At 39.8% G+C, this 27,326-nt stretch overlaps 1 protein-coding gene across 4 annotated transcripts in view; it reads left to right on the top strand.

Annotated features, from left to right (window-relative positions):
* Window positions 1-27,326, top strand: part of FAM53A (family with sequence similarity 53 member A) — a 70,086-nt gene that overhangs the window by 5,783 nt on the left and 36,977 nt on the right. The window contains exons 1-4 of one of the 4 annotated variants that reach the window (XM_013178338.3): window positions 666-801; window positions 15,240-15,492; window positions 23,067-23,121; window positions 25,395-26,197. In XM_013178338.3, the coding sequence (XP_013033792.2) occupies window positions 15,415-15,492; window positions 23,067-23,121; window positions 25,395-26,197 (936 nt within the window). In that variant the 5' untranslated portion in view covers window positions 666-801; window positions 15,240-15,414. Of the gene's footprint in view, window positions 1-665; window positions 802-15,239; window positions 15,493-23,066; window positions 23,122-25,394; window positions 26,198-27,326 lie in introns of those variants that run through there. The other 3 variants (XM_066995583.1, XM_048046003.2, XM_048045980.2) reach the window with 3 other exon arrangements.

Here is a 27,326-nt window from a genome sequence, read left to right as displayed (position 1 = left end):
AGGTTAGGCTGTTCACTTCTCAGTATGCGTGGTAGTCCACTGAAGCTCAGCTATGTGTCCTTGCTTACTGTATCTTCTGCTAACACTACATCCTGACCGGGGCTGCCTGCTCCAGTATTTGAGTAAGAAATTTCTGAACCCTTGGAGAGCAAGGTAGACTGCTGCTGCTCTCATGTTTCACAAATCTGTTCAGAAGCATGGCATTTAAGCAAATCAGACCAGTACCTGGAGAACTACTTGTATACTGGAACTATTACAGAGGAAGAAAAAACATAGTATTTTGTCCAACTGTTGTGTGCTTCTTAGGTGTCCTGTTTGTGCTTAGGCACTCAGTTCATTTTTTCCCCAGTTTCTCAGCTTTGATTTTCGCAGTTGAAATGCGAGCGTGTAACTTATTTCAGGCACAGACTTCCTCTCTGACTGGCTGTAACTAATGCCCCCTGTATCAGCTCCATGTCTGCAAGATTTTGGATCTGTTTTTATTTTGGAGTACTTGGTTTGCATGCAGCATTTTCCATAGGCAGGAAGCTGTAACCAGGCCCAAGGCTGCAGCTGCAGTGGAAGGTGTGTGTGTGTGCGCTCTGTGAGGATGCTTTGTGACACCACATCAATGGAAGCTCTTACATCACCGAAGTGCTGGTTCTAGGTTGTCAGCAGGGTAAGTACACATCGTCCTGGAGACATCTGATTCTGGATTCTGTTGGCCAGAGCAGAAAATACCAGCAGGATACTAAAATGTTGACAAAACTCTCATACTGCTGTGGGAGATAACTGGACTTGATCTATTTCTGCATGAGGAAGGTATAAGGCAGGCGTGACTTTTCTGTTGTACACTAAATTTCACCTGGACAAGCAAATTAAATTTCTAATGGAGTCTTAATTTGAAAAATCAAAAGACTGACTTCTAGCCCATTCCAAATAAAACTCACCTGTTGGATGATAGCAAACACATAGTAGCTTGAAATTGAGGTAGCCCCAAAAGGGCTGAAAAGGATGTGGGCTGGTTGTGAGTCTACTGCCCTGTGACAGGATTATGCATCTAATGTGATTCAGAAGAGAAGTTTAGCTCTACTTTCTCTCCAGTTCAGCATTTTGCTGTTCTTGGCATTAAAGCTTCTTTTGAATATGGAATTCGACATCTTCATCACTGCAGCTCAAGCTTACTGCCTAATACCCTGGGCATATTATTTTCCGCGTAGTAATTCTTTAAATATATTTGAACTGTTTTTTGTCGTGTTCCTGTTCCCTTGTGTGTTGTCTCCCTTCACTCCCTGCAGCCTTGTGATGCTGTTGACCTAAGTAAGGCCAGTGTCTTCACTTCTTCCCGAGAGGTCACGTTGTTTTCAGCTCTAATCGTTCTTGTTCTTTTCTAAGCACCCAAGTTAGCTCACACTGGTCTTCAAGCGTGGTGCTCAAAGCCCAACTTTGTACTCCAGCTGAGGCTTTCCTGTGCTGCGTGGAGTAAAAAGACTGTTTCATATGCCCTGGAGCTGGCATGCTTGTCTATGCATCCCCATGCGTTTGACTTCATTACAACAGCCCAGCATTGTTTCAAGGTCAGCTTGTTGATCCAGCATAGCCAACAGCTTCCTTCTGAGGAACTCAACTCGCTGTTGCCTCGGTTGGTTGGGTAATGCTGCCTGAGCATATCTTCCATAATTGTACCTGATATCTTCCAGAACACTTTTCCAGTGTGTCAGTTGTGCAGAATTGTAATTGCCTTGCCATTCTTCTACCCTTCTCCTATTGTCCCAAGCCCGCTCTTTCTCACCATTTGTTGTTGGCAATGAAATCAGTGAGTTGAACTGGACGCGTGCTTGGTGTGTTCTCCCATGTACCACTGGTAAGTGCTCTCTGAGTGTGGTTATCCAACAAGGCTGCTCTCACCGTGCAGCCTTTACTTGCTTGCCAGCATCAGAGCTCATTGAACTGAAGTGTCCAAGTAAGCCCCGTTACTGGGATGTCATAGCGCTTATAACAGGTTGCCTGCACCCCTTCCCCTGGGGATCTACTGAAATCCAGGGGGCTGGAGACCAGTCACGTGAATTTAACTTTTTATTTTGAAGGCACACATGGGATGAAGGGAAGCTTCTGAAACTGATGTCCAAAATTGTTTTTATTTTTTAAAAAGTGACTTGTTGGTGTCTGGGCTCAAATCTATCACACACCAGCCTAATTCCGGTATCTTGCAAATAATTTCAGGTATTGTGGAGTCACTCTGAAGTCATCTGTAGTTACAGTTGTTTTAAGCTTTCCATTCTTAAGCTGAATTCCTCTTGTATCACAAGCTAAGCATTGAAGAATAAACCCCGCTACTTGGGGCTAACTTTTTAAGGTACTTTTCTTGGATTAAGTATTTGCTGACTTCTCTGTGGGTGTAACTTTCTTTTTTTCAAATCTTAGCTTTCATGACATCTCTCCTGCCTCATTGAATTCTAATTTGATTGATGTAGGGAGTCTTGCACTTCATAGAGGTGGGCTTCTGTGAGCCTTGTCTCTCTTAAGGTTGTTTGATGCAGCTCTGGAAGTACTTCTCATTGTTCTTCAGTCTCTGTTCCTGTAAACCTTCAGAATAATCTACATCCCTGCTTTCCAGCTACTTCATCAGCTTTGCCCTAATTGTTGCATTGTTTATGGTCTCTACATGTACAGCAGTTTGTCCTCATCACCCAGATACAGTCAAGTACAGTTAAAATTTTGATGTACTTGGTTACAAGGGGTAATAATTTCTTGTAAGCATTTTTTTTACCTTTGCATGCTCTAAGGAGACAGACATCCATCCTTGTCTGTCTGGACATCCAAGACAGACATGCGTCCTTGCTGCAGTCTTAAATTGAGAAGAGGCTTAAAAACGCTGGTAATTCTTCTCTAAAAATGTTTCATGTTAGTCCATAGAATCCTAGCTAAGTGTACTTCAGTGATCGCTCCTAACCCCCAATGTACTGACAAAAGTAAGGCAGCATCTCTTGGAATTCAGGGGTTAAACACAGTGTGGATGGTGAAATGTGTATTGAATATAGCTTAGGTAGTTAATACGTATTTGTATTTTGATTAAATAATATATAGGTTTTATGCTTAAAAATAACGGTGTTTTGTTCGCTTATTTGCATAACAGTGGCTTAAAATAAAATCACTACATTACCTCCTCAAACTGTTAATATAGAAATAGCTCTGTGCTGTTATCCCCAAACTTCTTTTTTTTTTTGCCGTGGAGTAGTAGAACTGAGAAATACTTCCTCAAAAAGGTGGTGGTGTGCTGGGAATGGGGGTGTGTGCAAAGTGGGGAATAACACTAACACTATGCTTATGTGCAGCATTTGTGCACTCACAGCAAGGAATATCCCTGTTCCTGTCCTCAGGTTAGCTGCCAGTGTGGGATTTGTTTGCTTACTTCTGACACCTACAGCTGAATTAATTGCTCCAAGCTCCTTAGTACTTGAGAAACGTGGATTTCGTTGGGAGGATGCTTTTTTCAGGTTTATTTAGCTGGATGCATCCTGCTGTTGGTGATGCTGTTAGACAAGTTGGGCTGTGGAAACTGCGACTGAGGTTGGTGCAGTGGGAGCTGTGTGGGAAATGTGTTCAGAAAGTCTTTTTCAAGGTGGGGTAACACTGGGTTGTGTAAGGCTTTTCTGTATTAAGTGTAGGTGCTCAATTTGTAGTAGTGTATTCAGCAGCAAAATAACTGCTTATCATTGAATCTAAACTTTATTGTCTTCTAGGGTGCACTACAGAGAGCCTTAATATACAAATATGTACAAAAATTGATTAATTTCACTGTTTTCTGACATAGCAAGACATGCATAATTCTTCAGTTGGAAGCGAGATTAAATTCAATGTACCTTGTTTGTCAAAGTCTTTATTAAATTAAACTACATTAAATGAACTGGATTAATTGCAACATTTCAAAGCAGCACTTGGGTTTCAAATGAACTGAATTGAAAACAATATTTGGCCCTAGTGATCTTGACTGCCCATAAGCACAATTTCCAGCAGGAGTTTAGAATTTGTGAGAGAAGGCTGGGGGTGACTGAGGCCGTTCCTTCCCTCTTCCCTGTTTCTCAATCGAGCAGGATCAAATAAAACCAAACCTGTTTGTAAATTCTGACCTAACTGTTAAACTGAACAAACTGAAGTAAATGCTTCTTGCACCTGCAGAATAAGCTGCAGCTGTCAAAAGCTTGTTTATCCCTGACATACTCTTTGGGTCCAGGTGCTCAGCCGTTGACTTTGCTCTATCTCAGTGGTTTGGCATTTCAGAACTTCAGCAGAAAACACTTTACTACTGCCTTATGCAGACTATGGCATGTTTAACCTTTGCTAGAGTGAGGATGCCAGAATCTCAGATGTAATTTCAGAGGCTTATTTTAAAGTGTTTTTAGATGAAAGCACACTTTTTATCAGTATTGAAAGACCTCATTTGAAAGGCTGAGAGTTTTCAGGTGAAGAACTGAAAGTACAAGCTTGCATCTCTCTTGCTGTTGACTTTATATGATAAAATCTTTACTGTTTTGTCCTTCAACTTGGTTACCAGAAGCTGATCTTGTCAGAACAGTCATCTGTAAACGTAATTGCCCAAGTGAGAGGGGGACGTTTCCCTTCTAAACACTCCTGGTCCTGTCCTCTCTTGCAGTGCTGCCTGTGGATGTGTGCTTGACTTGCTAGTCAAGCAATTTACCTGCCACCATTTAAAACTGCCAGACTTGTGTCCTACTCAGTAAAGGTTGGAACAGAAGGCTTTCCCCTTCCCCTACTTACACTTCTTACTTGGCATTTTTTGGCTCAACTAAAACTGAGTTACTGTGCCCTATACTACCTGAAGTACAACCCGTAATCCATATGTACTGGTTGGCACCTTGTGTGCACTTGCTTTCCATACAGGAGTATGGTTTTGCATTAAGGCTTGGTACCCTGCACGGGGTGAGTAAACATGATTTGGAGTCCTAGAGACTTCTATGAATCTACTTTGGCAAATGAATCTCTCCACAGACCTTGCTTGTAGAATCAGTGAGTCATTTGTTAAACAGCTGATAGTGGTGAGGTAGTGCTCGCTGAAAAGCCTGAGACTTTCCACCAAGCAGAAGGCTGTCTTTCAGTATTAAAAAGCAAAAAAAACAAACCGATTCAACTTCTACGGGTGTTCATTTTAAATCATTTTTCCCTGACTTGGCACAGCTGTCTTCTCTTACATGGTGTAACTTCCTTTGTCACATGAAATTTAATTCATGTCATTATTACAAATGCTTTTCCTGAATACCTGCTGCAGTTTTGTACCCCTTAGTTTGTGTCTTGAGCCCGTAACAGCATTTTCTGATTTCAGCCTCAATAACACACTGAACAGCTGGATGCATGGACAAAGTTCCCTTGCTTTTGGAATGCTCTGGTGAACTAGGAAGGCTCGAGCTGCATAGCTCAACTGAATTTGGTTTTATTGAAGTAGCTTAATAAACATGGCAAGAGCGATGTCCCTGATTACACGTCAAGCACTGTCTGAACTGAACGTTGAAAGTGCACGCAATATCAATGTCTGTACTGCTTTCCTTTTTTTATTTCATCGCATGACTATAGTGAACTTTAATTTATGGTCTGCTCATGCTTTGAGCATTTGTGGACTGTTTCTGAGGGCTCATGTTGCAGAGCAGTATACATATGTAGCATGGACCTACTCAGAGACATCCGTATTCAAAAACTTACGGGGATGTGCAAAACAGAAGTTGAAAACCACTAAATTAAGACAAGAAATGCAGTTTAGCACAGTAAGCAGCACCAGCAACAACTTCGTCAAGCCAGCATTTAGTTTTGGTATCTGTAATGTGACGTCTGACACCTTTGTTACAGACAACTCACGCTGCTTAAAAGCTGAGGGCAATGTTGGGGTTTTTCTGAGCTCTAATGGAAGAGGAAGCTAGATGGGTGTTACAAAACCTGGTCTTTCAGTGTGCTGTCTCCTAAAGTTCTTGAGGTGGTGTCTCTTGTCAGATGAACTAGTTTCTTGAGTAAGAAATTAGATAGCCATGATGGAGAACAAGTTTGGGCCAGGAAAGGGAACTTGCGTTGTTATGCAGCATATCTCATGTCTGCTCAATGCGTTTCTGTGCTCTTTCAAGATAGATGATATAGCAGAAAGCTTTAACTTTTACTTGCATAACTTGTGTGGAAGCTTGTAGAGGACTTTGCTGTTGCGTATCTCTACCTGTAACTTGCTTTCTTGTCTTAGACTTCTGGGTTTTACATGAAAATGCAGTGTATTTGTCATAAACTGCCAAAATAAGGATACATGCATACTTGTGCTCATTTGGTACAATTACAAAATGACCTTCTGGAGAGTTATAATTTTGAGACAAAGATTGAAACCTTCCTAAATTAGGTGTAGTACTCAGAGAGAAATCCTGTCCTAATTCTCCATATTAAGAGTGGTGAGGCTGGGGCGAGTGTTCTCCATGTTGTTGTAAGATCTGAGATGCATGGATATTTACAGGACACTGCTAAGCACTTGAGTTCTAAATTTAGCAGTATCTTTAATTCACCAGCTGTACTATTTATTGGAAAATATTCGGACTGCTGCAGGTTCCTTGTTTTTAACTTCCATGCTTGTATGCGGGCTAATGTTAGGGAGACTTCCCTGTGTGCAGATTATACAGCTCATTAGATCTCTGAAATGCCATGAAGTAGCATCTTAGCACAAATGTTTTTCACCTGGCCTGAGGCCTACAGCAAGAACACTTCACACTTGGGATCATAAAAACAAACTTACTAGTTGGGCTTTTTATTTTAAACAAATGAACCAGATGTCTGAAACTCTCCAGAATGAACCCGAAGGCAAGTAGGAGGAGGTTTAATAGCTGTGTGTGTTTTGGGAGCAGGGTGTACGGGAGAGATCTGTATAATCCCTTCCCACCAAGCCCATGGGGTCTAGTAATATATCTGGTAATATACCTTACTACTGATTTCAGTCTGTCATGGGTGTGCAGCAAGCACTGTCACTACCATACAAGTTAGGGGTCAGCGCTATGGGTTTTTCAGGCCTGTTCTTAAAGCATATACCTGTGTAACTTCTCATTTGAAGTGCAATCACTAAGAGAAAGTAGGTGATACTATTACTTACCTTCAGTTTTTCCCCTGCCTTTTCTCTAATTGGAGTGAAGCAAGTACCGCAGTAGTAGGGCTGGTTCATCTTATTACTCTTCACAAGCTTTAGAGTGAAATACAGTCTTCTGGGTCTCATGTAATCACTATCACTTGCTTTAGTGGGAGCATGGTGGGCTTAGGTTGGTATGCACATTTCTTCAAACACTAATACTGAATAAATTACTTGTAGTGAATCTGAATTTTGTCTCATTTGGTGCATTCTATACTCAATGACGATCCATTGGTTTTAAATAGAACAAACAGAATACTTCTAAAAACAGTATGTGGAGAGGGGAAGACCTGGGCTCCAAGCTTTCAGTAATGTCACAGACTGTAAGTAAAAGTAATGCTCTTTACGTGGTGCTTGCCCACTAGGTTTTGATTTGAACTACTTAAACAGGCAATAATATCTAGTTTGAGCTAGTACGGTCTTAAACTAAATGTGCTAATAGTCATTATTTCATAATTATAGCTAAAGCAAAGGGCTTGGAGTTTGTGTGTAAAAGCCTCAGTGGAGCAGACTTCCTGTTCCTCAGCACTATATAGGACTGTGTCTGTGCTTTCTGCAGTCGTGCTGAGAAGGAGGAAAAAGTCAGGCTTGTACATTGCAGGGAGGTGACAGGTCATGGGCTAACGCTGATAGCAAATTCAAATGCAACTCCAAACATAGATACATACATCCTTTAGCAAAATGATACTTAAATCCTTTAGCAAAATTAATGGAAGCCTTGCCTGTATTTAAATAGTGGTACATTATTAGAAAAAGAAAACATAAGTACCAAAAGCATTTTGGTATGGGATCAGACACAAGGCACAGCTCATCTGTTTTCTGGTCTGACAAAGATACTTCAGAAGATGCAGGATAACATCACATCTGTGATGTGAATATCTGTCTTCCTGAAGTCTGAAAGATGGGTTTAAACCTGGGAGACTGAGACTTCATACTGCTGTAAGCTGGCAATAATAAAAGCTTTAACCTTTGGCATTGGGTTGAGTTCTTCACCTTAGTTTTATGTGGTGATACATTACCATATGACCTGGAAAAAGTCTCTTGAGCTTACTTCACCACTGCTTCCATTGTTTTGAGAAATAGGTTTCATAACATCCCCCATCTTCGCCCTTCCTTCTCCTTTCTGGAAAGAGACTCTTCCTGATTTAAAAATAAACCCAAACCACCTGATAGTAACTTGAGAAACTAAGGGTAGTATTTCTTACAGACAACAGTTCATTTTGTAAAAGAGTAAAATCTTCCATTTCTAAATCAAATTTTATGAAAACAGTTTTAGGCCTTCTTTTCTATGTATTTCTCGTCCAAGCTGGATGGGTCCTGCCTGTGAAGGAGAATGTCTATACTGAAGTATCACCTTTAACCTCCTTCCAGCACATCATCTGGCTGTGAATTTTGCAAACTGGAAACCACCACCTTAAGCCAGGATATTCTTTTTAGTTTAATTCTGGTACTTCTGCTTGCAGATTTTTCTCCATCTCACATGGGAGCCTTTGAACAAGGTCTGTTTTTTCAATCAGAAAACTCTGAGTACTTCTTGTTCCCTTTGAGTTCAGAGGATTTGCCAAAACATGTTGCATTTTAAGTAAGAGTCCAAAGGCTGAATTTGATGGTTGTGGCTTTGCTCCTTCCTCATAGGAGCTCTCACATCTGAAGTGTGGGGTTTAGAGTATAAATGAATGTATGGGATGCGGTCTTATTTTAGTAACAGTTCATATTTTTGTCAGAGCTGTCTCAGTGACCAGTTGGTGTTAGAATGGTGATGCTTTAGGATCAAAATGCAGTGAAATTTTGGCTCCATTATGACTCTTGCATTTGAGGCAAGTGGACCTGATATTTACTCTTTTATCACTGGAGGCAATAACAATCCAAATCCTAGTTCTTCAGCCTTAGGATGCTAAAATATAGTCCTGTCTTGCATGTTAAGTGAGGCATGTTCTTCTGTGGACTGTTTTGAGCTCCTTATATTGCTTATGCTTCCTGAGTCTGTGGAATATCTAAGAAACCTGAATCTAGTGTCCGTCCTTTAATATAAAGGATGCCTTCTAGCATATTTTTCTTGCCCTTTTTCTGTGGTTTTCTGGTGGAGTTGTGGCAACCATAATCCAGGCTTGAACACCTCATAATGTTGAGGCTTTCTTCTAATAAAAACTGGCTTATGAAAGAATTGTATAGAGAAAGCTGAGAGATTCTGTAGCTCAAGGAATACCTTTTTAGTCTTTAAAAAATCTCTGAACTGTAAATGTTGCAACTAGCTTATCTGGCTTCGTTTTGTATTCTAGTATGTGTAGGGGGTGGTGTTGGTCCTTGCTTTTTTTTGGTCACATTTGAACTCTTCAGGGAGCACTACTGTTTAAACAGGATTGCTAGACAGTTATGTAATGACTTTTATAGATTACAAACTATGGTTATTAACCATATTTTCTTCACCCCTTTTGGATCAGAAACTTAACTTTGTCATTCTAATACATTATTTTTTTGCTTTTTGTAGAGAACCTCAGAAATCATCAGCACAACAGGGTGCTAGTTAACTATATACAAAGAGAGGACCCCTTAAGTATAGCATGCTGGAATAACCTGGAAATCGGGGCGTTCACCTCTAGTACCCGTCCCCCTGAAACACTGATGAATAGTTCTATAGTTGCAGGAAACTTTCTAATTAAAGCACTAGACTTGATTTGGAATTTTGGAAGGCTTCAAAGTAACCCCTGCAGATTAGTGCTAAAAAGAGCAAAAGTCCAAATTTTCTTGAAATGCCTGCTATCAAGAACCTTTCTGGGTTAAAAGTTGTTAATAATAGACTTATGTTACAAGGAATGCTTAGCCTCCCTGTGAACTTCTTAGCACTGTGGTAAATGTGTCATTTTAAGAGTAGACTGCTCTCTTTTCATTTGGAAGGCAGAATTTTGCATTGCAAGAAACCAGATATTATGTAGTTTCTTTCAGATGTCATAAAGTATTAGTTTAACACTTTCTAAAAAAAAAACTGGTCTTGTAGTTATGCTTGAAGCAAGACTAAGTTGGGATGGGACACACAATGCTCTGTTAAAACTTGATTGGTTTTGTGTGATGTTTCAATTTTGAAATGTTTCCTGGATGCTGTGAAAAGTGCCAGGAGGCACAAATCACAGCATCTTTCATCTAGAGTCTAGTAGCAAAACCATCTAGATCTGGAGTTAGTACTGCTGGGGTGATTAGCTGCTTTGGCTTGCTGAAGCAGAGATAATATTTTAAAGGACCTACTTATCCGAATTGGAATTTTGACTCTAGCTAATCCTTTTCTTCTGCTGGGAGCTGGCTAAGTATGTCTTTATGGGATTGTTGGTAATAAGGGCTCCATGTAGCTCGCGGAACAAAGAGTAGGAAATAATATGAAAGAAGAAAAAAAGTTAATGACCTACAGTCTCATTGGGCAGTATTAGTCCCATAGGCAGAACTGTGGAATTACAACCATCAAGAGACACCTACATTAGTGTTATGGGGAAATCATCTAAAATCTTGTGATCTTTTCTTTATCCAAGATGGAACTTCCAGAGACAGAGAAGAAATTGTTAGAAGCGTTTCAAACAAATGTAAATTTTCCCAGCACGATGAGCTGTTGCTGGAACATTGTGTCCTGCAGGATGCAGAGGAGTAGGAGTGGGTTGGAAATGAGTCTGGCTGCCTTGTTCTCTTAGAGCCAAGAAGAGATTTTTGAATTGGCTTTATATTCTTCAACAGGACTCTTCATCGCTTTGAAAGTAGGTTGTCAAATTGGATGAGCCTCTGGCATCCTCCAGTTGACTGTGGGGGAGAATCTGTATTTTTAGTATTTTTCCCAAAAAAGACCCTGGTGACATCACTGAGAAGATGCAGAATTTGTGACATGCGCGCTTTTTCTCTCTGCCCTTAATTTTGGCAGAGATGTTGCAAGACATTACTACTTGTGGCTAAAATTTAAGAAATAAAACCTCAAACCCTCCTTTCTTTAATAGTGCTATAGAAATATAATAATAAAACCTCTTTCCTTTAGTACTGTACAATAACAAATTACATTCTTCTCAGACTTCAGAATATTTGTGTTGTACAACGGAACTTTAAATCGGAGATAATGGTGATGCTGATTCCATCACAGCTCATTCTCAATCTCTGAGGAATGTTAGCTTTGGCTTGCTGTTGTATTTGGAGTCTTTTTGTATCCCGTTCATTTTATTCCTCTCTGTTAGTCTGTCTTTTAGTAAGGAAAATAGCTTCTCTACCTCCACCTCTCTCACCTCCCACCCCCCAGCTTAAGGCCATCCCAGTAAAATTAAGTCTCTTCCAGGACAGAGGGAGGCTAACGTCTTTTGTCATGCATATTTGTCTTGGATGGCTCAGCTTTCTCACTTCTTACCTAATCAGGCTCCATTAAAGGATGGTGTGCTAAGGGAAGGATGGCCGTAATCTCGTAGGACCTGATCCAATTTGGACCTCCAGGAGCTGCTATTATTACCTTGAGGCTTGGAGGGTCTCAGCAGCTGAGGCAGGCAAGTTCAGACACTACCTGTCTAGTTTTGGTGACAGCAGAGATGTGCATGTTTGGGTATGCTTGTGGCTTGCATAGGAAGTAGGGTATGCAGTTGCAATGGTAGACAAAACTCGATTGTACTAAGAGCCATGCTGTGAAGCAGCTGAAGAAATGCAAATGCAGCAGGATCCACGTTTCCCTAACAAGGATGGTCAAAGGGTTTTCCTATTACTGAAAATCCAATTAGTTTGAAGTGCCAAGCAGTTTGAGAGGGATTCAGGCTGATGAGCGTAAAGGGCATTATAAGGAGAGACTGGAAAAGAAAGTTAGCTGCCTTTAAACAATTCTGAGAAGAGCATGGTTGGAAAAAGTACATAAAATGAGCAGCTTACTGTCTATGTGGGTACATTAAATACATACCACAGCAGAGGATTTTGAAACAAAAAATACCCAAAAATGCAAAAAATACCATGAGGAATTTTCTTTAGTATATGGAAGGTAGGAGGTATTGAGGGTCAAGGGCTTGTAAGACTTGAAAATGCTGTAGTACAGATATATTAATGAAGCCTTAAAATGACAACACAGTGAAGCTAGAGTGACCTGTAAGAATCTCCTGTTTACTAATTAATAGCTGATGTTAATTAGCGAAAATGAGAGAAGCAATTCCTTGTGGAGCGTCAGTAGCTCAGCTCCAGGGAACTCGGCCTTTGGTCGCTGAGGCTGCAGGGCAGGCCTCACATCGCTTTGTGCTCCAGGTTGGGCTGGTCAAAGGGGCGTGAATTGGAAAAGGAAAACTGGGGCTAAACGTGTTCAAACCTTGTTTTGGAAGGGGAAAGCTAATTCCTAGCTACAGGATAATCTGTTTGTCTCAGTGTGGAAAATGCTAGTGTCATATAGCTTTCCCTTTATTCTCTCTGAACCCGTAGCTGGGCAGGAACCTCAGTCAGCAGTGTCAGCTTCCCACAGTGTGCCCACACAGGCATTTGTGTCCAGTTCATGGCAAACCAGGCCGGGGAACTGATCCAGCTGGGAAACCTTCTTTACCAGAGAAGAGGAGGTGTTCTTCTTTTTTATCCAGCTGTAAAAATGCCTTGATTTAGTAGTAGCACTAAGACCTGTGCCATACTGGGGGTGACACATAGCCAGAGGAAGGAACATGTTGGCAGTTGTATAGCAGAGTGGTGGCAGCTAAGGCATGTCAAGGTACATTGAAGTGCAACCTAGAACAGCTTTCATCTATAAAATGCGGAATTTGCTTCCAAAGTGTGCTTCTGATCTGAACTAAAACTCGTACTCTTAGTCTGTGCTTAGTATTATATTAGTATATTAGATTAGTATTATTTTAGCATTGAGAAATGGAATGTGCTGATGGGAGGAGCAGTAGAACTTTTTTGATGGAGCATGTCTCATTTTAACACCAAATGAAATACAACTGTGAGTTGTTAAAATGAGAAGCATTTTTTTGGAGTCTCCATTTCGCTTGTGTTCCAGAGGAGAGCACAGCACCTGGGCCTGAACAGTTGTAACTCTGGAGTGTTACTGTCAGCATCTAGTAAGGTTTAAGAATGTGGATGGTAATTCAGTTTGAATCTGAAAGCGCTGTGCTGCCTCCCCGTTATCCTTGTGTGCAACTGAATGTGTTGGCTTGTTAACTGAAGATTAATACTCCTGCATCTCTTTTCTTATTTTACTTTGTGTTATGCACACTTACATATCCAGTGAAATGTTTGAAGATTAGAAGAACTAGGCAAAAGACAAATACATTATTATAGTTAATGGATCAAAACCTTGTTCCTACTGTTTTTGATAGTTTTATTGGATTTGCTTTCTTTCCTTTGTGGGGAAAAACTCAAAAGCTTGATGCTTAGTAATTAAACACCTGCTGAACTTTTCAGCTGTTTCTTTATAGTAGCCTCTTAGCTGCAGAAATCTTAATCCTCAAAATGAATTTGGCAGCCCTTGTGCCAGTTACTGAGTTCTTTGGTTTCAGTATATTTTCAGTCTGTATAAAGACAATTTTTGACCTCCAGTCAGCCTTTTTTTCCACTTTTATTGGGGATTTCTAGATCTAGTTCAAACTTTACCAGATTTAAAAGGGACTTAAAAGTCCCTTTGCATTACAATACGCTGTACTGTTTTGTTCGCACATTTGTCCTTCAACTTGCTTACCATTTCATGAATCGCTTTCCATGGCAGATGCTTACTTTGGAAAGGGTTTATGTAACTTTTACCACTGAGCATGAACTTGTGCTTTTGATATTTGACTATGGGTAATTTCAGAACAAGATATAAATATTTCAAATCTTTGGGTGCTTTCTGGAAAGATACTACATATTCACTAAAAGTAGACCGATGGAGACTCCAGAAATCCAGCTAGCATTATGTCTTGTTGATGAACGTTTGTAAGCATTGCATCTTGTAGTAAATGCATCTTGTAGTAAATAAAGCTAGATATAAGCGAGGATGAAAGATGAACAGGAATTAAGATTTTTGGGGACAGCTCTGAGGCTAATGGGAGACCAACACAACAGACTTCTGTGAAGGTGAAATAATCTATGGCTAGCATATGAAATATTTGAGGATGTACTCAAAGGCAACAGGCTTAAAAGATAATCTAACAGTATCATTAATACTATTAATATCTTAAAGTTTTAGATGAGTCCATGACCCAAGTTAAACCCAAGTGACTTTTTTTCTCTTGCTACTACTGGTTATTTAAGCAGTTATTAAGTAACAGTGTGGAAAGGATGGAATATTTTACACAAACATTCATTTTAAATGATTATTTTCTGGTATTCTTCTACTATATATCTTAAAATCTAGCAAAGGAAAACAAACTTCCTCAAAGATTTGTTGCTTTGTTTGAATTTGGCAGTATGTGTGTGTGGATTTCTTTAATTCCATAAAGATTTGGTCATGAAACACTCTCAACCAATTTCAGTCATAGGCAAGAGTGGTTAATGCAAGCTGCTAATGGATCATCAGCATGAGTTGGGTAAAGATGTTTTTGGTAACACAACAAGGTGAAGTTACTGGAAGAGAAGTTCCTTGAAATTATTGTGGAGAAATCGCGAATAATACTGGCAGAGACTTAGTTTGGAAAGCGACATTCGTTTGGAAGCTAATTTGAGAATGTTGAGGATAGGAAGAGGCAGCCAGTGAACTTAGTGCTCTTCATATAAATAGAACATAGAACAAAGGTATCTAAGCCGTAGTCTGTGATGCTTTACATGTATGGTAATCCATCCTGCGTTCCAACTTCAGATCTGATATTTGCTTAGATAGCAGTTACAAAGTCTTTATTTAAAATAACAGGCAATTCGTTAAAAGTAGATGATGGTATGGGAAGTTGATAGAGTACTTGAGCTACCCACTGCTCTGCTTGTCTTTAAAAAGGGTTTAGGGATGAAACAAAATGGTATAAATATTGCTGAACATACAGAACAGAATGGTAAGTATCTACATATTTCATAGGCCATGCTAGATAAGACTTTAGTGGTAGCTTAAATGAGGGAAGAAAGTTCGTCTTCCTAGTCCAAACACAAGTTTTGTTATGACACCACCACTAATGATGATGTAAGCAATAACTCTTCTGACATACTCCTTTTTCTGCCTCAGTTTTACAGAAAAGCAGACATGATACATTGACAGCATTTGGAAATGAACTTTGGCAATAAGATGGAAGCATAAATCTCGACTGTTAACCAAAACAGAAATGGCTCACGAGTACTGAAACAAGACACTGAAGAACCTCTAACACTTCCCTGTGAGCAGTGGAAAAGGAACAACTACAATGGTAACACTAATAACAGAAAAGTTGCAGAACCAGAGCTTGGATGATCTGACGTGTAAAACGTACAATATTAATCTGGTAAGGATGTATGAAAATAACATGTAAATGTGAAATGCAAAGTAGTTCAAAGGTAACTCAAAACTGCACAACAGACTCAAGAGTGTAGATCAGTCAGAATTCAGCCATTTGTTAAGAATGCCTTGTGATGTGGATGAAAGTTTTAAGGGGAAAAGTGAAATTTCAGTGTGTGGTCCTCTTTGGAGAGATGCTTCCTTATTGTAATAATCATTTAATCTTAGTTTTGTTTAAATAATTAGTCTTAGTTTTGTTTATTTAAATGTCTGAAAGCCTGTGTACTCAAAAGAGCTATCAAGGCTTTTTGGTTGTCTTTTTTTCCCCTAACAACACAAATACTAGTATTTGTTCAAGCTTTCTTCTCTTTATGTAGGCAAATGCTAGATATTTGACAACATTTAATTACAAAAATCAGTGACCACTATGTAGGTAGCAATCAGCAGTAGGCAAAAGGAGAACAGATCATCTGTTGCATACAGCTGAACTGAAAGGTTGCTGACTACCAGCCTGATGTACACCAGTAGATCCTTGCTGTTGAAGGTGTCAGATGGCTGGTTTGCTCTGAGAAGTTCTGTAATAGTTAGTTTGCTTCTGCTGACTTAATCTGTGGGTCTGCTATTCAAGCATAGTACTCAAACCGTAAGGAATCTATTCTCTTCAAGTCTTATTTGTGAGATGAGAGAATCTATACTTCAGAGGGAGTTTAAAGAAAAAAGTGCAAAGTAGTCTACCCCTTAATCTTGTGTTTGTACCTGAGAACCATGAGACCATATTCTGCATGTAATGCAAAGCACTGTAGCACTGCACTAGCCTCACTAGCCTGCTTTCATGGACTTCAATTGCAGTTCTGCAGATCCAACTCTAGGGTACTAATTGAACAACAAAAAAAGTAAGTAATTAATGGCTAAATGTCAAAGTGTTGTTCAACTCTAGTTCTTTTATTTAAATACCAGGTAACACGAGCATTGAACCTAAGGCGTGCTCAGTTACTTCAACAGTAAGACTTCCTCCTGTGTTGTAACCTGTACTTCAGTAACTAACCAGCTTCCATAGTTACTCCACAAGCCCAAACCAGGTCAGTCATATACTGAATATAGTGGGGGTTGTGCACAAGTACCTCTGATTCTTAATGTGAAGTGCTTGACTCTTTGTCCACCTTAGAGAAAAGCACCCGTGTTTTGTGTGCACATGTAAAACCTGACACAAAAGTAAGGATGTCTAATAGCATACATTCATCAAAGGATTTATTTTTAAAGCTTGAACAGCTCCACTAACGGTTCTTCCGATAACTTACTCGGTTTTAGTTTCTTCACCCTAAATATGTACCATTCTTGAAGGCGTATGTAAGGTCTTGAAAAGAGGGTAACTCTTAAAATAGAAATGCTTGCTCAGCTTGCATTCGTTTCAGCTAGCATGATGAAGCACTTGAGATACGCAGTTTGTAGGGGAATTTGCTGTTGTCTCGAGCTGGCAATTTTGTGTTATTTCTAGCTAAATGCTAGGCCTAGATGTTGGCAAGTGGTGGCCTGTATCCAGGCCATAGCAGTGCTTGTCTCTAAAACTGTAGTGGCAGTTTGTAACTTCTAGTTTGAGATGCTAAAGTTCACACTGTTGAAAAGTGAGCTACGCTTTTACTGATGGTCACTGCAGGTTTTGGATCAGAGGCTTGGAAGGGCAGAGAAGGATGTATTACTGCTTTACACTGTATGGAGTCTATACAGGAGTGTGCTGTCATGCTGTCACATGTTGTGACTTGGTTTTTATTCCTGTCCTTAGGAGTATTTAAAATTAAAACAGGGAGAAAAGCAGGGAGAATGTCTAGAGTGGAATGGCAAACAGTATCTTGTCACTGGCTTCATCCTCTCCCTTCTTCCTTCTTGTCCCCATTTTAAACCATCAAGGAATTGTTTTTCTAAATGCTGTATTCCTTGATGAAAATGGGCTCTGAGGCTAGGGATAGGTTCTATCTCTACACAATGGCAGCTTGAAAAAGTGTGGAAATTGCAAGGTGAGCTGTGGAAATGCAGTAGCATGTGTGAATGGAGTTGTGCAACTAGGTTGCTCCCTACAAAAAAAGGATTTACGGGAGCAAATGATGGCTGCTTGAACAAAACTTGAACCTAATATGGTCAAGTGCACTTCTTTTCACTAGTAAAGATTATTGTTAAATTTTAATAGGCGGAAAAAGACTAAGTTAGTGTGTGGGGGGGTGAATCAGCTGTAGCACACTGTACTTTTTAATACATTCATCTTAATGCTGTAGTTTCTTCTAATAGGAGTAGCTTTAGAGCCATTCTTTAAATGGTCTTGCCTGCACCTTCCATGATGTGCTGGCACAAAGTTCTGTGGGACAATGCAGTGAATCATCTTTTGAGCTGATTGAGGATTATGAGTAACCTCTCTTGCTTGGGTTAATGTTAACCCTTGTCAGTTTCATGATCCCTTTCACAGTGCATCTGTACAAGTGCATATCTTGGCATAAGTAGATAAAATAGTTGGGGAAAAGGTGAAATTGAAAAAGTTGGTTTAAGCTGACTTGAAATGACCCTGAGACAAAGTCTAGACTTGGGCTTTGGGAGCCTACTTGGATTCTTTCAAGCATATAACTTCTGGTGGTCTCAAAGACCTTTCAGTACCCTCAGAAAACTGTTTTTTGATCTTAAACTTAGATAGGACAAGCTTCCAGAACAGCTTCTCTGCTGTGGGTGGAGTAGGTTACTCCACTGGGGGTAACTGATATGGAGTTGTTACAGCTTAGACTGTTAGAACTCACTGAAGTTAATGTGTTTTTTTTTCCCTAGCAATATAAAGAACCTGAAAATGATATTGTGGGGTGCTAAATACAAAGGAAGTCAGTATTAGACTTGTGGAGGTGGGGAGGAGATTGTTTCATTGAACATATGTTCTGATTCACCCTGATCTGGGGGACTTCTAAGGCTCTGGCATGACTTTCTCTCTTCCTGTACACTTTTGTGAGAACATAAAAAGACTGTTATAGATTAGTTTTCATTATGAGTTAAGTCTTTGTAAGAGTGAAGAACCCTTCTAGCTGTATGAAGTATTTCACTAGTTCATGCAAAGAATAAAAATTTGCCTTTCCCTTGTAACCACCTGTATGAAAAACAAAACTGCTTGTATTCAGCCAGAGGGGAAAAATAGGAAAGTAACACAGCTCATAAGTTAGTTATAAAAGAAACAAATTGCTCTCTCCAAGCTGTTTACTTTCTACCTATCATTCTCTATAAAGATAACATCCCTGGAAGTGCTCAAGGTCAGGTTGGATGGAGCCCTGGGCAACCTGATCTAGTGGGTGGCATTGTTGCCCATGGCAAGGGGGTTGGAACTGGATGGGCTTTAAGGTCCCTTCCAACCCAAACCATTCTGTGATTCTATGGTAACATACGTAGGACATAACACACTCATTTGTGTAACCTGTACAATGGCCAAGTATCTTTTTTTACCTGTGGCCTGAGTATGTTGTAAAATACCAGCTGTAGCTTCTCTTACTCCTCTGTTAACCAACATACTAACTTTCCAAGGCAATGTAACACATTTGATCAGTTTGTGCTCATTTACGTTGAACAGGCTTGTACTGCACCTGCCTTTGGTGTGTGTAGGGGGGAAAAAGGCAGTTGCATTTCCTGTTGTAGAAGCAGGAAGGTTGTCCTGGTTGGGGCATTAGGTTGTCCTAAGCTTTCATCTGAAATAAGCATTGTAGCTGAAAGAAAGTGGAGCAGTATCCATGGTTGGTTGACCACCTCAACACTAAGATGTTGCATAAACATGTTGTGGCTTTCATGACTTGACAGCATTGTGAAGTCAAACATCTCCAGACAAGCATTTGTGGAAGGAAGAAGCTCTACTGTAAATCCCCTCTGTGCATGTGAATCTTTATTTTTAATTTTTTATGAAGCTGATTTATCTTGAAAGACTCAAAATTAGGATGTCTGCCTTGGATGGAAAGTCACTGGTGAAAAGATGTGAGGGCTGGGTCAAAGATGTGACATGAATGCTTCTTCAAATGCTGATAACAGGTCAAATGTTTCTCCTATCTCTTCATACATAGAAGGTGTTTGGTAGAAATGGAAGTCTGATGTGTAGGCCTGTCACATCTGTGTGATGGTGGTTAAATTAGTACTTGAATAGTAAACTCTGGCTTTCCTGTGGTTTAGGAAGAATGCCAACAAGTTGCAGGAGTTCCAAATGCACTTGGGAATTGCAGAAAATGTGTTGAAATGACAGAAGTTAATTTTAAGGTTATGAAGATCAGGCAGTAACTGTAAGGACAGAACTGGCTGTAGAGTTCTTGGTACAGTTGGTTGGAGTGGATGTAGAATAGCCTGAATTATTTTTGTTGCAGTTTTTGCTAGCAAAGCACACTCTGATATTACTAATCTATTGTATCATCTATGTACCTCTTCCATTTACTCAGTTCAATACTAGGGTGTTTTTTAAGTTAAATATTTTAACCAAAGAACTGTCTCAAGTCATACAATGCATTTTCATCTGCTTCGAGCATAATCTCTCCAAACACAAGAGGTTCTACATTTAAAATAGGACTTCGAGACCTACCTTCTTGCATGAAGCAAGCAATTCCAACCTCAGGTGAAGCTTGTGGTTTCATTGTTCTGTCTCTCTTAACTATCTTGAAATCTGCTTTTTGAGGATTTTTTTGAGGCATCACTTTAAAAAAAACAAACTTCAAAAAGCAATTGTTGGAAGATGAACATGCATAAGCTCAAGTCTATCAGGAAAATGACCTGGTTGAATAACTTAACCTTATTCTGAAGAAGCTGTCCTCTACACGGAACTTAGTAGACTTCCCTATTGCTTTGTGACCTCTGCTTATCTTTTCTCCAGTATAATCATAAAAGAATAAAAAGGCTCTTCATTCAGGAAGCTTCAAGCAGATCTTAACACAGAAGAGAGGGACTGGGGGAAGGTGGTGTGTATAGCCGATCCTGGAGAGCTGATAAACTGGTTCAGTGCCCTGTTGCAGTAAATCTAGTGAGATGTCTGCCATGTTCTCTAAAGATAAAAGGTTCCTAACTGCAATAAACAACTTACAGCCTCATAGGTTCTACTCAAGTTTGGACTTCCAGACATCATTAAAATACACTAGCAGATAACGCTTCCAAGTATCTTTTAGTTTCAGTTCTAGAAAGCCAAGTACATATAAGGGAGATTCTTCACTTATTCTCCCCTTAGTTGCTCCCTTATTTCACAGCCTCAAGTTTGTACTGGAAATGATGCACCTTCTCCCTTCTCTGCATACAGTGCCACGTGGGATGCTTAACGAGGCTTTTCGGTTTCAATCTCCAAAGAATTGGCACTTTTTTGTAATTTAACAGGGGTCTGTATAAACGCTCACATCACAGAACAAATTGTAGTCGTAATGTGTATTTCTCGTAGAACTGAGGCCTAACTTCCCTAGAAGCTGATCAGAAGTAGCTCTATGGATGGGGTTACTGGCAATTAAAGAACATTGCAGCCATTCCTTGTACTACAGCTAGTCTGTGATCCAATTTAGAAGGGATTTGAAAAAAAAAATATGCTTTTTTCAACTGTCAGAGATGCAGTGGAGTAGTCTTTATTTGTTGGATGAGGCTTTTTAAGGTGGTTAGAGAGCAGCAGATAGATACCTGAAGAGGACCTTGTGAAAGATGCATTTGGTTGAAAGTCTTTGTAAAAACTAAATAGCAATTTAACGACTGCCACACAGGATTGTCTTCAAGGTTCTTTTCTTTCTAAACGTCCAAGTTCTTAACCTCAATTATTAAGGATGGTTAAAAGACTGTGCACACAGGCTAAGTCATTCTTATTGTCTTTCTGTGTGGTTTGAGGTGCTGTAACTTTAAGACTTCTCAACATGGAATCTGGTTCCAAAAGTTGATTTTTCCTTAGTTATAATCTGGTAGTTGAGTAGATTGATCTGGGAAAACTGTAGAGGGAGGAATTTACTGAATAACCTTATATTTAAGTATCTTTAATTTGACAGTCTTTGTCCTTCAGAGATGGCTGAAATGCAGCTATTACTGCTATCTCAGTGTGCTCTTGTTCTGCATGCTATCTTTGTAGCTGTTTAGAGTAAATCATTGCTAGCTTTATTAATGTTTGTACTATATAACCGGCAATGACAGTTAAGAAAGGCAAGATAGTAAAAGTGATAGCTCCTGCTGTCAAGTTTCATACTTAAGTCATATGAGAAGGGCTAACCAGCTGCAAATCCGATGGAGTTTCAGATTTTTGCTGTGTCCTTTAAGTATTTTCTTTAAAATGAAGCATCTGTAGATGCAAGTGTTAAGTAAAAGTTGTGCAAAATAGCTTTTCATATATGCAACTGTTGACAAGAAATAAGATTAAAAATCTGGTTGCTCTCTGTCCTTTCAACAGTTCTTTCATTCCCTACCTCTAAAACAAAACCACCAAGGGAATATTGCCATAGCTCAGTGTCTGTACATTATATGAGGAATGCAAGGATTTAAATACATCACTGGTGTTCGATTTCTGATGTAGCAAGAAAGGAAAGCTTTGTAGCCCAAGGATGCTTGTTTAAAAATTAACTTTGTATGTGGAAAGGAAGTCCGTGTATAATACTATCATTTTCTTTGGCTGTGCACAAAAAAAAAGGTTTATATAAAATGTGTTGCTCTTTTAAAGCAGTATTCTTCCCCATCTTGAGTTGTTGGAGGGTACTAAAGAATGGTCCTTGGGATCTGATGGGGACTTAAGCCATTTTATTTAGAGTACTTTATTTGTAGGAGGCCAGATAGCAAGCTGTTTGCTTGAAAAAATCTAGGCTCTCTAAGAGACTTGTGTGTGGTGATATTTTCTAGGTAAAATTAGTTAAGAAAATGGAAAACATTCTGCATACAAGCCTGTATTACTGTACAGGTGCTACTGACTAAGCTTAATCTTAAATTCTGATGGCCTTTACACACAAACCTTGTTTTAAGTTATGGCTTTTACAAACCATCAAAAACTTAGTCTGCAAAAGATGAGTTTTGGACGGGAAAGATTCTTACGGCTCTTATACCTTAAACCAAGAAAACATTTTGAAACGCTTTGCTCTGTGGATTTTAAGAAAACTTAAAATGCTAGTAAAGCCTGCTTTGAATAATGTTCATGGTGGGGACCCTTAGTAGTTTCTATAATTTAACGGTATGTGTCCTCAGTTTAAGGTGAAGTATTTTGCAATTCATCCTTAAGATGGAACATGGAAACCCAGTTGTCAAATTGTAGTTTCATCTCCATTGAAATGAGAATTGAATCAAAGCTTTTTCACTGAGGGTGAATTATCTATCACTCTTAATTTTGAACTTTGTATACATGGGCTAATGTTGCAACTCTCAAAACAGTTTGATACTTGGGATATTTTCATAATATATTCTGATTTCACTTAGATTTTTCTTAGATCTGCTCTTCAGGAACTCCTTTAAGAGAACCAGCAAAACCCAGTCCTTTTAGGGAGGTTGTTAGAGGCACATATAGGGAAACTGAAAACTGCATGCGTTTTCCTTGAGGTGTGTATGCTGACTCTTTCACGCAGTTAAAACTTTTTTTCTGATTGATTTCAGTACTCATCTGAGAAGCTGAACAAAAGTGGCAGCTTGTTCCCTTTCGAAATCAACGGTAAGTTCTTCAGAAACCTTAGCTGTGTTTTACTGAGGTAATTGGTATAGCAAGCAGCCTTTCTTTTGTAAATAAGGTGAGGGGGATGGAGCATGCTGTTGTAGAGCCTGCTGGTTTAAGCTGGTCTCTGAACAATGCTGGGAATAGCTGGTTGTTAGTTTTGTACTTGTGATCTGCTTTGCATAGTAAAAGCCCTCGTAACACGTTTTTGTTCAATATCTGCTATGGTGTACAGGAGCCCAGCAGTGGTGTTTTTCATGCGAAACATCCCTTCAGGCTTTTCTGCTGCAAGAAAACTCACCTCTTTACGCACCTTCTTGTGTACTTTGCCACACAGAATCTGTCTAGCATGATGCAAAGCATAAGCCCAGTGCCTTGGGAGAAGTGCATCTAGCTCCCCCACCCACTCAGCATCCCCTTGGTCTTCTTAAAATAAGAGTAAATTTTACCTAGCAAAACCAGAAATGCTATTTACTGATATCTAAACTTTGTACTGCCTTATTAAGGGATGGATTTGAAGCTTTGCATGTTCTGTCCTGTCTTTAAGCATGGACGATTTTTTTTAATGCATGGGATTCCCCTTAAAATGTGATACTTGGTTTGTGTGGCCTTCCAAAGGGAAATGGTACTTTATCTTAAGATACCATTTTTGGTGCCATGTAAATGATGAGAACACATGTGCAACTTTTAACTTTTTTTTACAGTAAACTTAAAACTAGCTTCCTAGCCTAGAAGAAAGCTTCCTAAGGATTTTTTTAAAAAAATCAGGCCAGTCCAAGCTAACAAATCATCCTACAGTAGATACAAGGAGTTTCAAACAGTATCTGGATCCCATTGTGTTGGCTATTTTACTTGCATTGAATTATGGATGGTGCCTGCCTTGAAGAGCTTACATGCTTAAGGCAAAGCACAGTATGTGGTTGTACCCATCTGAAAGAATGGAGAAGGAAGGACAGAGGAATTCTAATAAAACATGTTGTTTGAATAGGCCAGCTGTCTGCACAGTTAAATGATTTTGAGACAATAGGGTGTTCTTTAAATAAGATCCAAATAAACAGGATAATCCATGACATACTTTGGGCATGGAACATGTACAAGTATTTGGGTTTGCAGTTTTTAAAGCCACTCAGCGTATCTTTTATCTGTTGATTATTCTAAAACTTGGTTTGGACAGCCAACTGTAAAAAAAAAAATCTAATATTTAGGCTATAGTCTAGGTTTTCAAAATAGGTCTAGAGAAAAAACTTGATATTTTAAATAATATTCTTTCTTTAGGCCTAGGATAAGTGAAACTTTCTTGGCTAATTGGTTTAAATTAGCAAATTTGCTAACCAAGCATGAAACGTTGCTAACTGGCCAACAGTTTTGCTGCTTTTCAATTTGCAAATCCAAAGTCTGCTGCAGTTCTTCTTACACTTCATTGTATAATGTGGAGGAACAGCTGTAAAATGTGCCGAATGTTCTCAAAGAAATGCTTTACAAAGGAGTGAGAGGCTTCGCTGGCAGACTTCTTTTAACCCAGCACTGCCACTTCAGATGAGAAGCTGTGCACTGTGTTATGTCTGTATTCACAGTAAAACTTGCAGGAGGTTCTTAAGGGATCCTTGCTTTATTTTATGCGTTGAAGTAAGATTTTTTTTCCTGACACTTTGAATATGAGCAAAAAAGGAAATACTCCGCAGTCTGAAATAACTTTATACTGTTTCTAATTTAAAGAAGAGCTATTCACACCATGGAATGTGAACGCTTGTCTCTTTGGAACTTTTCTATTAGTAAGGTGTTCTAAATGGAAAAGCATTACAGCCAAATGAAGGACAGCAGTCTATGAACAAATTACCCTGCTCCTTTAAATACAAAAATGAAAATCCCTGATGGGGTCTCACAAGGCTTGTTAATCCACTTTGGTTCTGCTTTAGGTTCGGTGCTGCAGGTAGGGTACATGTTGTGCACTAGGAACCAGGTTAGGAAGCTGTTACTGTTGCTGACTGAGGAGAAATAGTGCTTTAATACTTCAATGTACAGCAAGAAGAACTAACAAGGTACACATGTGTACTGGACTGGCTCCTGAAATACTTAGTCTTCATGTTTTGGAACTTTCTACCTTCTTTACAATGAATATGTAAATATATTCTGAAATTTTGATGATGACCTGGGTATTTGTGGCTTATGTTTCTAAACCTGAGTTTGAGTCCTAGTTTTACATAAACTAGGCTTAAAACGAGTAGTCTTTTTCCTTCCCTTTTCACCCATATCTATCTATCTTTTTCTTTTAGAAGACAGTCCTTGGAAAGCTTTAAATGGGGGATGCCCAATCCAGACCGACCCAACGAGGAATTCGGCCTACCCTTTCTCTGTGTGCCCCTTCAGCACCGGCCCTGCCAGTAATGGTGGCCTGCAGTGGCAGCAGGAACCCTCCAGTACATCTATGGTGTCAGGCTGGATAAGCGAATTAAACCTGAACGAAAACTCGGGTCAGCCCTTGGCACCGCCGACGAAACGCCATTGTAGGTCCCTCTCCGAGCCAGATGAGCTGGCTCGCTGCCGATCGCCCTGGAAACCCGGCAATTCAAAGGTTTGGACTCCCGTGTCAAAGAGACGGTGTAACAGCGGCGGCAGCGCTACCTTGCAGCGCTGCAACAGCCATGGAAGTGCAACCTTGCAGAGAAGCACAAGCATCAGCCTGCCCCAAAACATACTGTCGCTAAATAATGTCTTCACGATCACCAGCTTCAATACATCACCAGTACCCAGACCTTCCTCCGCCAGCAGCGGGTTTGTGGACAGCAGCGAAGGAAGCACGAGCTCGAGTACCCGCTGGAATTCCGGAGGGCCTTGTGACTTTAACCCAAGGCGCCGCCTCTCCCTCTCGCAGGAGCACATCACTGAGACAGGAAATCTCTTGCCTTCAGCCAACAGCACTCCCACCTCCACCCCTGAGCTCAGCCGGCGTCAGGGCTTGTTGAGATGCCGCTCTCAGCCTTGTGTCCTGAACGAAAAGAAAAGCCGGCTAAAGCGCAGACGGGAGGAGGATGTACGATGGAACAGGCCATCGTTAGACTTTTTTAAAATGACACGGGTGAGATTTTACTTTCCTCAGTGTGTGTGAAAGGATATGTTGCAGAAAGGCTATTTGTAGATAAACCAGACTAATTTCTAGCTGTTATATTTGCTTGGGTTTTAGTACTGATACATACTAACTTCAGCAGTACAGCAGGGTTCTTAGACTTGCCTGTGCTATGCCCTATAGTCAATTATTTACTCTTTCCTGAAGTCCAGTCTGTTCAATATAAAATATAATGAGCTATGAAAAGGAATTGCTTGAAGCAGAGGCCAAATTAAAATGGCTTGTTTTTAAGATGCAAGTAAGCCATGGGGAAGGGGTGTAAATAGGGTAGCAAAAAAGTTAGGCCACTGTGTTCTCAGAGAGCAACATACAATGGTTTGTCATCTTGATGCAAATCTGTTTGGTTAAGCCTCCCATTATGATGTGAGTAATTCCATTGAACTAAGTAAGAGCAAGCAAAGACTATTAGAGAATTAACTTTAAGAAACTGCTGATAACCAGTCAGAAATGGAAACTATGGTCTAATATATCAACTATATATGCTCCATTTCAATAGAGAAGTGTTTTACTGTAGTTACTCAAAGCTCTACTCCCCTCATGTAGAAGTAAAGATGCTGATTTAAAAACCAACTTCAGTTTGTGCCTGTACTTGCAATACAAATGCATGTGCACAACTCAAACAACTAAACTTTCAAAGCTTCTGTGTCCACAGAGGTAACTGTTAAGAGGTGTGAAATTGAGTCACATTATGGTCAAAGAACACTTTGCACTTGTGAGTGTGTAGCTCAGCTGCCTTCAGTAGGTACCAGATGGGAGGCTTTTGAGTAGTCCTCTTAAGAGGTGTCACACTAGTGCTGAGGAGACAGTTTGCAGAAGTAGCAATAAAAACGTAAGGAAGAGAAATAGTTCTTCACCACTGTCCCTGCATCTGATGAACTGTCTTAAAAAAAACTAGCACTGAATCACTGAATAGAGTGGTTAAACTGCGGTACCTGGATATTAGTAGCCTTTACATAGAAATGTCTGGGGAGAAGTACTAGTGAAATATTGAACTGTCTGCTGTGGAGTGCTCACTGAACTAGCAAATTTACTTCCGCTTCACTTAGCTAAAAGTCTGCATGACAGCATCTGTCCTTCTCTT

The sequence above is a fragment of the Anser cygnoides genome, chromosome 4, assembly GCF_040182565.1.
Source record: "Anser cygnoides isolate HZ-2024a breed goose chromosome 4, Taihu_goose_T2T_genome, whole genome shotgun sequence".
Taxonomy (NCBI): Eukaryota; Metazoa; Chordata; class Aves; order Anseriformes; family Anatidae; genus Anser; species Anser cygnoides.
The sequence above is the reverse complement of the archived record's forward strand: the minus strand, read 5'-3'. Positions and strand labels throughout refer to the sequence as shown.